This window comes from Alosa sapidissima, chromosome 5 (assembly GCF_018492685.1).
Source record: "Alosa sapidissima isolate fAloSap1 chromosome 5, fAloSap1.pri, whole genome shotgun sequence".
In the NCBI taxonomy this organism is placed as follows: Eukaryota; Metazoa; Chordata; class Actinopteri; order Clupeiformes; family Clupeidae; genus Alosa; species Alosa sapidissima.
In genome coordinates, this window is record NC_055961.1 from 10,177,756 (window position 1) to 10,191,842 (window position 14,087).

General features: G+C 44.4%; 2 protein-coding genes across 2 annotated transcripts in view; both read left to right on the forward strand.

The window, feature by feature from the left end:
* The first annotated feature begins 1,793 nt into the window (after positions 1 to 1,793).
* Positions 1,794 to 8,735, forward strand: LOC121708695 (palmitoyl-protein thioesterase ABHD10, mitochondrial-like). The gene is made up of 6 exons (XM_042091518.1): positions 1,794 to 2,058; positions 3,953 to 4,136; positions 4,769 to 4,880; positions 5,358 to 5,495; positions 6,460 to 6,660; positions 6,933 to 8,735. The coding sequence occupies exons 1-6, from the start codon at positions 1,818 to 1,820 to the stop codon at positions 7,071 to 7,073; spliced, it is 1,017 nt and encodes a 338-aa protein (XP_041947452.1). The 5' UTR covers positions 1,794 to 1,817; the 3' UTR covers positions 7,074 to 8,735.
* A 2,209-nt stretch (positions 8,736 to 10,944) lies between these two features.
* Positions 10,945 to 14,087, forward strand: part of LOC121708712 (uncharacterized protein C3orf85-like) — a 3,223-nt gene continuing 80 nt past the window's right edge. Inside the window, exons 1-5 of the mRNA XM_042091544.1 lie at positions 10,945 to 10,979; positions 11,304 to 11,342; positions 12,755 to 12,879; positions 13,168 to 13,253; positions 13,522 to 14,087. The exon at positions 13,522 to 14,087 is cut by the window's right edge and continues 80 nt beyond it. Of these exons, the coding sequence (XP_041947478.1) occupies positions 11,306 to 11,342; positions 12,755 to 12,879; positions 13,168 to 13,253; positions 13,522 to 13,597 (324 nt within the window). The 5' untranslated portion in view covers positions 10,945 to 10,979; positions 11,304 to 11,305 and the 3' untranslated portion in view covers positions 13,598 to 14,087. The remainder of the gene's footprint in view (positions 10,980 to 11,303; positions 11,343 to 12,754; positions 12,880 to 13,167; positions 13,254 to 13,521) is intronic.

Genomic DNA, 14,087 nt, shown 5'->3' on the forward strand with positions numbered 1-14,087 from the left:
CCTAGAACCATGCAACATCACACTCGGCATCTACAATCATACATTTACATAACATTTATTCATTTAGCAGACACTTACATATTGTCACCTTCATAAAATAATGGCATACATATTTTTTTCTTTAAAAAGTTAACCCAGATTTGTATGATTTAGGGGGGGGGGTCAAAAAATGACTGTGAATGTGCCATTATTTTAGAATGGTGACAATATGACAATTACATAACAAGGGTCATTGTCCCCAGAGCAACTTGGAGTACAGTGCCTTGCTCAAGGGCACAACAGTGGAAGCCAGGAATTGAACCCACAATTTTTCAGAATACTACATGCTAGCCCAGCTCCTTAGCCACTACACTACCACCACCCAACATATATCACACTCGGCACCTAGAACAATGCAAAGATCCCTTTCAGCGTCTAGAACCATATACAGTCCTCAATCGGTACCTAGAACCATACAAACAGCACTTAGTTGGAACCATGTATCACACTTGGCATCTAGAACCATACACGAACACTTGACACCTAGAACCATACAAACATCTCACCAGGAGTCCAGGCCATGATTCCAAGTATATGGTTTAGTGGCAAACCTAGATAAGATAACCCAGGAAGTTGTAAACCTGATAATAAAATAGCCCGGGGGGCTTCAATATCCAAACTAAACAAATCCAAAATGCTAACCTGTATTAGGAGGTTTACCACTTCCTCTGGGTTAACTTACCTACTTGGAATACACCCCTGAACCATGCAACATCACACTAGCACCAGGAACCGAACACCACATTAGGCACCTAGAAACATCACGCTTGGCATCTCATGGTGACATCACATCATCACGGAAATATCAGACACATCTAGAATCCAATATGAAATGGGGTTGGACACTGTTCAGCATAATGGTCAGCCTGACAACCAGTCAGCCGCGGTTTTGAATCTCGAATCTGCTTTTGTGAGTCTGTGTCACTTGCATGCTGCTGCTGCTAAATGCTAGTCATTAATGGAAGACACCAACATATGACCAGTCATGATTGGTTCCAGTTGGAGACTCGACCTCTATGCAGCCAGAGGAGACTTATCTTCTGAGTTGCAAAGCACAATGCAGTTTTATATTTTTTCGTGAGTGGCAATACAATGTATACAATACAATGTAGCCTTCTTTATAGTCATACATCACTAAATTCTGTTGCACAGATATTTATAGTCAATAATACTTCTATTTATAAATTCCTATTTTTAATTTAAAAGAATTTATTCTATTTATAAATTCCTATTTATTTGTGTATGTGTGTGTGTGTGTGTGTGTGTGCGAGAGAGAGAGAGAAAGAGAGAGAGAGAGAGAGAGAGAGAGAGAGAGAGAGAGAGAGAGAAAGAGAAATCTCTTAGAATGCGCCTTGTGCTGCACACTCACAAAACGCGTACTATGTCGCCACCTTGTGGTCATAATGAGAACTAATTACGGTATATTTAGAAGCACAGACGTTTTAGACGTTACAGATTTGGGATGAAAATATGCACAGTGTCACTTTTGTTTCGGATGTTTGAATATTTTTGGTAAATTTACTGAGTGTGGTGTTTGAAGTGAATAACACGTTTGAAATGAGCTTCCCCGCCATAGTAGGCCTACAGATTCCAATGGAAACAGTTTATAAACAAAGATTTATAATCTAGTAATCTGTACGATTTCATGCACAACAGCATGTTAATTCTCAGGCTGAAGACATTTCCAAAAGACGTAAGATGAAACTGCAATAACACTCCGATCCATGTCGGGGCGACATTGCATGACGTGTTAAGGGTGTTACAAGGCTATCACATTCATGAAGAAGAAATCTAAGGAAGGACAGGACGTTCAGATCAGCCTCCTCAAGAACCATCAGCCCGGTTGCAGGTGCATTTCTATTCTCGGGGAACGTCGGTCCAGCATCCCGGCGAAGCCTCCGCCAGACGCGAAGCACCCCGTCGTTATGGCTCTCAGCTCCTCGACTACGCTCCTCAGATGTACCCGCAGGCTCGCCAGCAATGCGTGGAATGCCATGCTTTCGGCGCAAGGTTCAACTGGTGAGTTCTCATTCATTAAAAACGCAGGTGAGCGTTGGCGAGGATTGGATAATGATGCGATAAAGGCAATTATACATGCTAATGGAAACGGGTAACAAGAAGACCTACATCTTTTAAACCCTGTTAGTCAGTTGTGTAACTAGAGGAGCCTTCAATTTAACCAGCTGCTGTATCAAATTGGCTAACCAGTTAGCTATTAAACTAACGTTAGCATATTTTAGCTTTGGTAATATGCAGTCCTAAACAGCACAATAACACTATAACTGAGAGGACCAGAGTACAACAAGCTGACGACCTTTATCCCACTGGCAGTTAAATACTTATAAATAGCAGTAGGTCAGCTTTTTGCTATCCTTTTCAGAATGGGTTGTGCATTGTGTGAGTGAAAACGTAGCACTACCAGTTATAACACATTGTGGGACCTTACATCTGCTGATAATCTGAAACTGGGCTTCAAGCATTACACTTCCATGCTAAGGGTAATGGGCCTTCAGTCCTCGTGTCACCGCCCATGGCGAGATGGGCACCTCTATGTCCACACACACACACACACACACACACACACACACACACACAGAAGCTTGTGTGAGGGTGCAGTAGAGTGTTTGTTGATACAGCACTCCCTCTGCGAGCTCACTCTGCTGTTCTTCTCGGCCTCCATCCGTCTGTGCCTGCCCTTCTTTCTCTACCTCACATCTCATTTAAAGCCTTTATTTTGTAGGAGCGTTCCTTTCTCTTCTGCTGCTTAGTGTTCTTGTGCGTGTGTGTGTGTGTGTGTGTGTGTGTGTGTGTGTGTGTGTGTGTGTGTGTGTGTGTGTGTGTGTGTGCGCGCGCGTGTCTGTTATGTAACGTGACCTTAAGTTTGAAGGGTGCTTTGTAAATGTAACATTATTATTATTATTATTATTATAATTGGTAGTAGCACCAGAGCACCATCCAGCATGCTATCCATTCCTCTCTCCTCCATCCCTCCATCCCTCTTTCCCTCTATTCCTCTCTCCACCATCCCTCTTTCCCTCTCCACCATCCCTCCATCCCTCTTTCCCTCTCCACCATCCCTCCATCCCTCTTTCCCTCCACCCATCCCTCCATCCCTCTTTCCCTCTATTCCTCTCTCCACCATCCCTCTTTCCCTCTATCCACCCATTTATCTATCCCTCTCTCTATCATTTAAGCATAAGTAAGTATAAGTACATATACTCTATATAAGTATATATGGTCTTTTGATCCCGTGAGAGAAATTTGGTCTCTGCATTTATCCCAATTAGTGAAACACACTCAGCACACAGTGAACACACAGTGAGGTGAAGCACACACTAATCCCAACGCAGTGAGCTGCCTGCAACAACAGCGGCGCTCGGGGAGCAGTGAGGGGTTAGGTGCCCTGCTCAAGGGCACTTCAGCCGTGGATGTGGGCATGGGAGAGCAGTGTTCAACCACTTCCCCCACCCACGTTTTTCTTACTGGTCGGGGATCGAACCGGCAACCCTTTGGTTACAAGCCGAAGCCCTAACTAGTAGGCCACAGTTGCCCCTTAACATCCATACCTCTTTCCATTCATTCATCAATCCCTCTCTCCACCCATGCCTTTACCCATCCCTCTATCCATCCCTCTCTCCATCCAGGGGTCAACATTAATGGTTGCCCGGTTGTCCTTGACTACCAAGTGAGTGACAACCAGATTTGGTTGGCTTTGGCAACCAAAACCTCATGCCAGGTTGACAAGCTGGCAACCACTTTTAACCACAAAAATTAACATTGAGCCATCCCTCTCTCCATCCATCTATTTATCCATCCCTTTCTCCACCCCTCCCTCTCTCCTTCTATCCCTCTCTCCATCCATTTATCCATCCCTTTATCTCTCTCTCTTCTGGGTTGTTTTTTTTTTCTCCAGCGGTCCGTCAGAAGAGCACCATCCAGTACGCGACGCGTCCTGACCTCCCGCGGCTGGCGTACCGTAAGATTGCGGGCAAGAGTCCGGGCGTTCTCTTCCTGCCCGGCTTCGCCTCCAACATGGGCGGCCAGAAGGCAGAGGCTCTCGAGGAGTTCTGCCAGTCGCTTGGACACGCCTACTTACGGTGAGCACATCGCAACTAGCCAATCACAGGGAGACAGCCTTCGCTCGTCAGAAACCTTCCGCTAGAATCAAGGACTGAACCTTTAAAGGAGATGTATGTAGTTCTTTGTTGTTCACATTCAAAACTGACCTAGAAATGGCAACAGAACGTGAAGAATAGGACTGGGTATCTGAACCTTTAAAGGAGATGTATGTAGTTCATTGTTGTTTTTCACATTCAAAACTGACCTAGAAATGGCAACAGAACGTGAAGAATAGGAATTTTTGTCCAAAAGAACCAACATCATGTTTTGGCCAAGGACCAAACAAAGCCCACCAGAGAGGAAGCTCATCCTTCCCTTCAGTAGAAATGCCACGCAGGGTTTTGTTTTTGTTTAGAGGGCAGGCTGTCCCAAATATGTTTTTTTCCAGTTTACGGAGCCTGGGCTGCCTACAGGGACCACTTTATTGATTTATTTATTTATTTTATAGTGTACTCATGGAATGGGCAGCTAGCGGTTGTGAGGAGATGATTGCTGAATGTGACAAAATGTTATGAGCTTCAAAATTGCATACAGTCAAGTCAATTACAATTCACAAGGTCCCAATTGGATTCAGTATCTGATTTGATTCGATTTATTTCAATATTGGCAGGTTTGACTACACAGGCTGTGGTTCGTCGGAGGGCAACATGGCAGAGTGTACCTTGGGAACCTGGAAGAAAGACGTGCTGTACGTACTGGACGAGCTGGTGGATGGACCGCAGGTGAGCCGCACTACCTTGGCATCGTGGGAAGACGCAGAGACTACTTGATAGGCATACAAGCGTAAATCTCTGAAGTTCACCTACAAAGAAGCCCCAAAGCTACCATCTTTGTCCAAATGATCTCCTTATATGAGCATAGATGGTACCCGGATCTCCTTATATGGGCAAAGGCAAAGATGGTACCCGGATCTCCTTATATGGGCAAAGGCAAAGATGGTACCCGGATCTCTTTTTTTTTTGTAAGCGTTCTTCAGAGGTCTATTGCATGGAAGATGGGATGGGGTGGGCAGACTGATAAACAACCAAAGAAAACCTCACACACAAGTGTGTGTGTGTGTGTATGAACAAGATGGAGCATAACTACTGTAGGTCATCTGATAACCGATCCAAAAGTCTGTTCTGTGTTCTTACTCGGAGTTGCTGAAAGAAGGAGTTTCATTGGTCATGCCCTCTGTGCCACTTTGTCCCTGCCCCCAGATTCTGGTTGGTTCCAGCATGGGGGCATGGCTCATGCTGCTGGCGTCCCTGGCCCGCCCCGAGAAGGTCGCCGCCCTGGTGGGAATCTCCACCGCTGCAGACCACACTGTCACCGCCTTCAACGCACTGCCTATAGAGGTGAGTCTTAGCACATAAACACACATACAGGTCTGGAAAAAATTAAGAGACCACTGCACATTTTTCTGATCCTATAAATAAATTGACGGTCATATTCAAATTTGCAGTCGTCTCTTCACTTTAAATATGACCGTCAACTCATTCGAATGTCACTCAGCAACTATAGGATGACATCATAAAAATGTGCAGTGGTCTCTTAATTTTTCCAGAGCTGTACACACATATACAGCACTGTGCTGCCAATAGGGGGCAGTCTGTACACTTACGGTGCTTACACACAGTTGCGTTGCGTGCAGTGCCGGAGACGCATCTCGTTTACTTTACATGGGCTTACGCCATCCGTGGCCGAACTGAATTGTGGGTCCGTTGCGGCGCGGTGCTCCCGTCGTCCCCGTTGAAAAGTTCAACTTTTGCTGCACCAACGGAGAGCAACGGAAGTCACCAGCCAATCAAATTACGGTCATAGGCCCACTTCAAGGCATTTGCATAGTAGGTTACACACCCCTAACCGTCGGGAACACCCACTGCCATGCGGTGACGGAACGTAACTGTGTAAGCGGCGATATATACACATATACATCAAAAGAGAAGCATCAACGTAGAAGGGTAACTTTGCACATATGCACATATATGCATCCATGTGCTGCCAATAGGGGGCAGTCTGAGCACATATACATAGTGTATATACACATACATGTCAACATGTTGCCTATAGGGTCAGTTCCTTTTGATCCCGTGAGGGAAATTTGGTCTCTGCATTTATCCCAATCCGTGAATTAGTGAAACACGCTCAGCACCTGCAACCACAGCGGCGCTCGGGGAGCAGTGAGGGGTTCGGTGCCTTGCTCAAGGGCACTTCAGCCATGGCCTACTGGTCGAGGTTCGAACCGGCAATCCTCCGGTTACAAGTCCGAAGCGCTGACCAGTAGGCCCCGGCTGTGTGCTCCCTTTTTCAAATGTTCAGGCAAAGAAGGAGATCGAGGAGAAGGGTGAGTGGACTGTGCCCAATCGGCACGCAGAAGGGGGTCATGTGACGCTGAGCCTGGACTTCCTGAAGGAGGCGGAGAATCACCGCGTGCTGCAGAGTCCGCTGCCGCTGGCCTGCCCGGTCCGCCTCATCCACGGCCTCAAGGACGCCGACGTGCCCTGGCACATCTCCATGCAGGTGCGACCCTCACACCCCCACACACTTCACACTTTCACATATACTCACACACACCCACAAACTCACACACACACCCACACTCTTGAACACACTCACACCACCAAGCACACACACACACACACACACACACATCTCCATGCTGGTGTGTGTAGCGTATAGTAGAGTTAGTGCTTAACTTAACCACGTGTCCAAGCAGGTGTGTGTAATATTTAACACAGCGATGCTGATATAATTAGCTAGTTTATCGTTAACGCTGCCCATCTCATTCCCAGGTTGCTGAGCGTGTGTTAAGCAATGACGTAGATGTCATCTTACGGAAACACGGACAGCATCGCATGACGGAGAAAGATGACATCAAACTCATCGTCTACACTATCGATGACCTCATTGATAAACTCACAACGATGGGGTGACTGATCGAGCAGAGGCGCGGTGTACACCAATGACCCTCAAAAGACTCTAGCTTGCAGCAACACACACACACACACTCTCAGAGACTGTTCTCAGAGCTGCCTGTAGACCAGATGCCCACATGCTTTGCTTCTGACACACTAGATTATTCCATGCACACAGTATAACAGTGTGGATGACCAAGGACACACACTCACACTCCCATTCTGAGGATGACCTAGGACACACACACACACACACACACACACACACACACACACTCCCATTCTGAGTATTGCTCTCAGTCTCCTTTTCTATTGGCACCAGGATGGGGATTCGTCTCTAGCCTTTTTTTACTGTTTTTTTTTATTTGTTTAGTCGCATGTTGCCATGGTGAAGTTCAGCGTTCATACAGACCCACTAACCCTACGGCTTGTGCAGGGAAATCATTTTGTTTGTTTTTTCCCTAGTCTTTCTGGGACGTACGTGGGGATTGTGCGATAAGTAAGTGTGTGTGTGTGTGTGTGTGAAACATAGAATGGGAATGTCAGTGTGACACTATTTGTGTGCTTGAAAATGGTAGCATGGCGGAGCATGGCAAGCATTTGAATAGTTTATCTTGGTGAGTGTGTGTATGTTGGAAAGAGGCAAAGATTTTAAAGACTACTGGTTACAAGGTTATTAGGCATGTATGTACAAAATGTCAAATGCTTTCTCTTAGTACAGCGCACTACTGCTATGTAATATCTGTGTGAATGTATGTTCACGCCTGTGTGTGTGTGTGTGTGTGTGAGCGTGTAGGCTATGCGTGTGTGTGTGTGTGTGTGTGTAGGCTGTGTGTGTATGCATGCATGCATGCATGGTTATGTGTGTGCATGTCTGTGTGTGCATGGCTGTGTGTGCGTGCGTGGGTGTGTGCGTGCATGCATGTGTGGGAGACAGATTTGATCTGATTGGTAAACCTAATCAATCTCATTTGCCTCTAGTTTTAGGACCTGAGTGTGTGTGCTTGTGATGGGGAGAGAGTCAGCGATCAACAGCATTGATTTGAACTGTGTGTGTGTGTGTGAGTGAAACCGACTGACCTCATTTTCATTTCTGACTGAACAGTTTTGTGTGTGTGAGTGCTTTCTCACTTAACTGTTCAGTTTTGTCTGTGTGTGTGTGTGTGAGTGAAACCGACTGACCTCATTTTCATTTCTGACTGAACAGTTTTGTGTGTGTGAGTGCTTTCTCACTGAACTGTTCAGTTTTGTCTGTGTGTGTGTGTGTGTGTGTGTGTGTGTGTGTGTATTCTCTGAATGGGCTGTCTGTACTTCTCTAACTTTATTTGTGAGTTTGTAATTATTATCTCGGTAGTCCTCTGTGTGTATTTGGAGTGAGACTGAGTTATTAATTAAAATTGTGTGTGTGTGTGGGAAGTATGTATAAGTCCAGAATTTCCCTATCCGGTATATTGGACAGGAACTCAAGCTTTTATATTTAATTTGTCATCATATTTTGTAATGTAAGATTTGCTAATAAATTATTTTTTTCTTTTGGTTCAGTGAAAATGAAAATGTTTGGTTTCTGCTTGTGTGTGAGTGTCTGTGTGTCTGTGTGTGTGTTTGATTGAGGTATGTTGTGTATTGTATTACTTATGTCTATGATATAGATGATTTCTTCTCATAAACTACTGAGCAGTATGAACTGTTTCCTGCTTTTCACTTTATTTTTGCTTTATTTTTGTGTGTGTGTGAGAGTGTGCTTTTCACTTTTTGCGGGGGTGAGGGTCCAGGTTGGTGTCCAGCACAGTGAACGCACTGTGTGTGAGAGAGAGATAGAGTGAGTGTGTGTGTGTGTGTGTGTGTGTGTGTGTGAGATGTAGAGAGAGAGAGTGTGTGTGTGTGTGTGTGAGATGTAGAGAGAGAGTGTGTGTGTGTGTGAGAGAGATATAGAGAGGGTGTGTGTGTGTGTGAGCGAGAGATAGATAGAGAGAGAGTGTGTGTGAGAGAGATAGAGAGAGTGTGTGTGAGAGAGATAGAGAGAGTGTGTGTGTGTGAGAGAGAGAGAGTGTGTGTGTGTGTGTGAGAGAGATATAGAGAGGGTGTGTGTGTGTGTGAGCGAGAGATAGATAGAGAGAGAGTGTGTGTGAGAGAGATAGAGAGAGTGTGTGTGTGTGAGAGAGAGAGAGAGTGTGTGTGTGTGTGTGAGAGAGAGAGAGTGTGTGTGTGTGTGTGAGAGAGAGAGAGTGTGTGTGTGTGTGTGAGAGAGAGAGTGTGTGTGTGTGTGTGTGAGAGAGAGAGAGTGTGTGTGTGTGTGTGAGAGAGAGAGAGTGTGTGTGTGTGTGTGAGAGAGAGAGAGTGTGTGTGTGTGTGTGAGAGAGAAAGAGATATATAGAGTGTGTGTGAGAGAGAGATATAGAGAGTGTGTGTGTGTGTGAGAGAGAGATATATATAGAGAGAGAGTGTGTGTGTGTGAGAGAGATATAGAGAGAGTGTGTGTGTGTGTGTGTGTGTGAGAGAGATATAGAGAGAGTGTGTGTGTGTGTGTGAGAGAGAGATATATATATAGAGAGAGTGTGTGTGTGAGAGAGAGAGATAGAGAGAGTGTGTGTGTGAGAGAGAGATATAGAGAGAGTGTGTGTGTGTGAGAGATATATATATATATAGAGAGAGTGTGTGTGTGTGTGAGAGAGAGAGATATAGAGAGTGTGTGTGTGTGTGTGAGAGCGATATATAGAGAGAGTGTGTGTGTGAGAGAGATATATATATAGAGAGAGTGTGTGTGTGTGTGAGAGAGAGAGATATAGAGAGTGTGTGTGTGAGAGAGAGATATAGAGAGAGTGTGTGTGTGTGAGAGAGATATAGAGAGTGGGTGTGTGTGTGTGAGAGATATATAGAGTGAGTGTGTGTGTGAGATATATAGAGAGAGTGTGTGTGTGTGAGGGAGAGATATAGAGAGTGTGTGTGAGAGAGAGAGAGTGAGATATAGAGAGAGTGTGTGTGAGAGAGAGAGTGAGATATAGAGAGAGTGTGTGTGTGTGAGAGAGATAGAGAGAGAGTGTGTGTGTGTGTGTGAGAGAGCGATATATAGAGAGAGTGTGTGTGTGAGAGATATATATAGAGAGAGTGTGTGTGTGTGTGAGAGAGAGAGATATAGAGAGTGTGTGTGTGAGAGAGAGATAGAGAGAGTGTGTGTGTGTGAGAGATATAGAGAGTGGGTGTGTGTGTGTGAGAGATATATAGAGTGAGTGTGTGTGTGAGATATATAGAGAGAGTGTGTGTGTGTGAGGGAGAGATATAGAGAGTGTGTGTGAGAGAGAGAGAGTGAGATATAGAGAGTGTGTGTGTGTGTGTGTGAGAGAGAGTGAGATATAGAGAGAGAGTGTGTGTGTGTGTGTGTGTGAGAGAGAGAGAGTGAGATATAGAGAGAATGTCACTTAATTTTTTGGGGGGTGAAGGTGAGTGTGAAAATCCAGTAAAGTTAACACACTGTATAAGAGAGGGAGAGTGTGTGTGTGTTTGTGAGGGAGAAAGAGAGAGAGAGTGTCTTCTGTTTTTCACTTCTTGGGGGGGGGGGGGGGGGGCAGGTTGTGTCTCCAGCATAGTGAGCGTGCGTGTCTCAGCGAGACTGCGCAGTGTGCACTTCCACCAAAATCACACACACGGAACGGTGCAAACCATGTGAGGAAGAGTCTTGGCCGTGTAAACACACGCACACACATTGCTATTTGGATGCAGGTTTGGTTGCCCGAGTCCTGAAAGGAAGCTCTGTTCGGACAAACACACTCACATACAGGTACTGCATTCCACCATGGATACGAATGGCTCCCCCGCCCCCCTCTCTCTCTCTCTCTCTCACGCACACAAAAGCAGCCACTTACACACACACTTTTTGCCAACGCAGCGTTAAGAGCACACTTTACCCACACTGATAAACTGATGAAGGTGAGTGAATTATTTTTTATATCTTACAGTGAAGCCATCCAGCACCAATATGCCTATAAATGGGAGCACTGCATCCAATTATAAACATATTTTGGAGAGTGTCAATGTGAATATGTGTGGGATATGTCAATGTAAATATGTATGGGATATGGTTGTGTATGTGCCTATTTGTGTGACTATTTCCCCTAGACAAACCTTCTAACCTACATTTAGGTAGAACAGAGAGTTGCTTAAAAAATGTATGATTTTGTCATGTGAATGATATCTTGATGTTTTGGTGACACACAGACTGAATATAATGACATGTTATCCTCTCGATTGCAGAGATGAAGAGAGTGGTATTGCTGTTAGTTCTCATGGAGGGTGAGTTTGTGGTGTGTGTGTTTAGTGATGATGATGATGATGGTCATGTATGTATAGTGATGATGATGATGATGATGGTCATGTGTATAGTGATGATGATGATGATGATGATGTTGTTGGTCATGTATGTATAGTGATGATGATGATGATGATGATGGTCATGTGTATAGTGATGATGATGATGATGATGTTGGTCATGTATGTATAGTGATGATGATGATGATGATGGTCATGTGTTTAGTGATGATGATGATAATGTTGGTCATGTATGTATAGTGATGATGATGATGATGATGATGATGATGATGACGGCCATGTATGTATAGTGATGATGATGATGATGGTCATGTGTATAGTGATGATGATGATGATAATGTTGTTGGTCATGTATGTATAGTGATGATGATGATGATGATGATGATGTTGTTGGTCATGTATGTATAGTGATGATGATGATGATGATGGTCATGTGTATAGTGATGATGATGATGATGATGATGATGTTGTTGGTCATGTATGTATAGTGATGATGATGATGATGGTCATGTGTATAGTGATGATGATGATGATGATGATGATGTTGTTGGTCATGTATGTATAGTGATGATGATGATGATGGTCATGTGTATAGTGATGATGATGATGATGATGATAATGTTGGTCATGTGTATAGTGATGATGATGATGGTCATGTGTGTTTAGTGATGATGATGATGATGTTGGTCATGTATGTATAGTGATTATGATGATGATGATGATGATGATGACGGTCATGTATGTATAGTGATGATGATGATGATGTTGGTCGTGTGTGTGTGTATGTTTAGTGATGATGATGATGTTGTTGGTTGTGTGTATAGTGATGATGATGACGTTGGTTGTTTGTGTGTGTGTGTGTACAGTGATGATAATGATAGTGATGATGATGATGATGATGATGTTGGTCGTGTGTATAGTGATGATGATGATGATGATGATGGTTGTGTGTGTATAGTGATGATGATGATGATGATGATGATGATGACGTTGGTTGTGTGTGTTTAGTGATGATGATGATGGTGTTGGTCGTGTGTGTGTGTATAGTGATGATGATGGTGTTGGTTGTGTGTGTGTGTTTAGTAATAATAATGATGGTGTTGGTCGTGTGTGTTTGTGTGTGTGTTTAGTGATAATGATGATGGTGTTGGTCGCGTGTGTTTGTGTGTGTGTGTGTGTGTGTGTGTGTGTTTAGTGATAATGATGATGGTGTTGGTCGTGTGTGTTTGTGTGTGTGTGTATAGTGATGATGATGATGATGATGTAGGTGTTGGTCGTGTGTGTGTGTATAGTGATGACAATGATTTTGTTGGTCATGTGTGTGTGTTTAGTGATGGTGATGATGGTGTTGGTCGTGTGTGTGTGTCTGTGTGTAGTGGTGCTGAGTGCCCCCTTTGTGAAGGAGAGGGAAGCCAAGGGCTTCATGCGTCAGAAACGGCAGGCTGGATATTGGGACCCCAATCACGCCCACAACCAGTGGGGCTACACCGTCCAGGAACAGGTTAGACCACCACTCATTTACTCTATCCAGGAGCATATAATAATCGTAATATACTTTGTGGAGGACATACCCCCCCCTCTGTGCCCCACGTGATGGTGCAATTGTGTGTGTGTGTGTGTGTGTGTGATTGTGTGTGTGTGTGTGTGTGTGTGTGTGTGTGTGTGTGTGTGTGTGTGTACGTTTGTGTGTGTGTGTGTGTGTGTGTGTGTACGTTTGTGTGTGTGTGTGTGTGTGTGTACGTTTGTGTGTGTGTGTGTGTGTGTGTGTGTGTGTGTGTGTGTTCTGCAGGCTAACGAGTACTATACTGCCCTGAGGACAGATGCTCAGTACTACATGGATATAGGGACCTTGATGTTTGACCGCTCAGTTGCCACGTGAGTTTCCATAGCAGCAAAGATGATGAAGAAAACAATTAAAGATATTTACCAATGTTTATGTTACTGTTTACTTAGCAGGCACGTTTATGCGAACTGCCATTCAACAACAACAATTACATGAGCATCATTTTTTTTTTGTCTTAAAGATAAAAAAGAGACTGAAATAGCATCAGCAGGATTAAGACATGATGTGTGAGAATATTCTAGAAAGAAAGGTGAGCTAGCTGACATGGCCGCTGTCTCTCTCCCTTCTTCTCTCTCTCAGGGAGAACAACAGGCTCTACATGGAGATGCTCCGGAATGCTAGAGCACACCTGGACTCATTCACCTCCACCAACTGATTGGTTGATGAACGAATGAGGAAATGTTAATTGGGCTTGTTAGAGACATGAAGCAACTGAAAGCTGAAAACTTGGTTCATTACCAGATTTTGACATGCATATCACCCACGTCCTGTTGGATAAACCCACCCACCCAGATTTGGACACATTCCGTCGTGTGTTATGGATGATGGACTGTACATTTCTATTATTTTGTATGGTTTTTGAATGATTTGGACTGTATTGCATTGGTTAGTTTATACATATTTGAGCAGGAGCAACGTTGCTATTCAACAAATAAACTGATAGGCATAGGTTGCGGATTCGGTCACCAAAGACAGGATCATGATTTAAAAGCTCTGTGTAAAAAGGACTTAACGGTTGGTCAGTTCTGGAGTTATTTCCCCAAGTGCACGAGTCTCAGTCAGATTGCCATTTGCCACCGTATCACATCTTTGCCAGTGCTGTGGAGTTCAGCATAGATTCCGCTGTTTCAGTTAGCTTCTGTTGA

What these genes read in the sequence shown, in the direction of transcription:
- LOC121708695 (XM_042091518.1), top strand. Translation starts at nt 1,818, where the DNA reads ATGAAGAAGAAATCTAAGGAAGGACAGGACGTTCAGATCAGCCTCCTC. An exon ending in TTCGGCGCAAGGTTCAACTG is followed by an intron (nt 2,059 to 3,952) that starts GTGAGTTCTCAT and finishes TTTTTTCTCCAG; the next exon opens with CGGTCCGTCAGAAGAGCACC. An exon ending in TCAACGCACTGCCTATAGAG is followed by an intron (nt 5,496 to 6,459) that starts GTGAGTCTTAGC and finishes TCAAATGTTCAG; the next exon opens with GCAAAGAAGGAGATCGAGGA.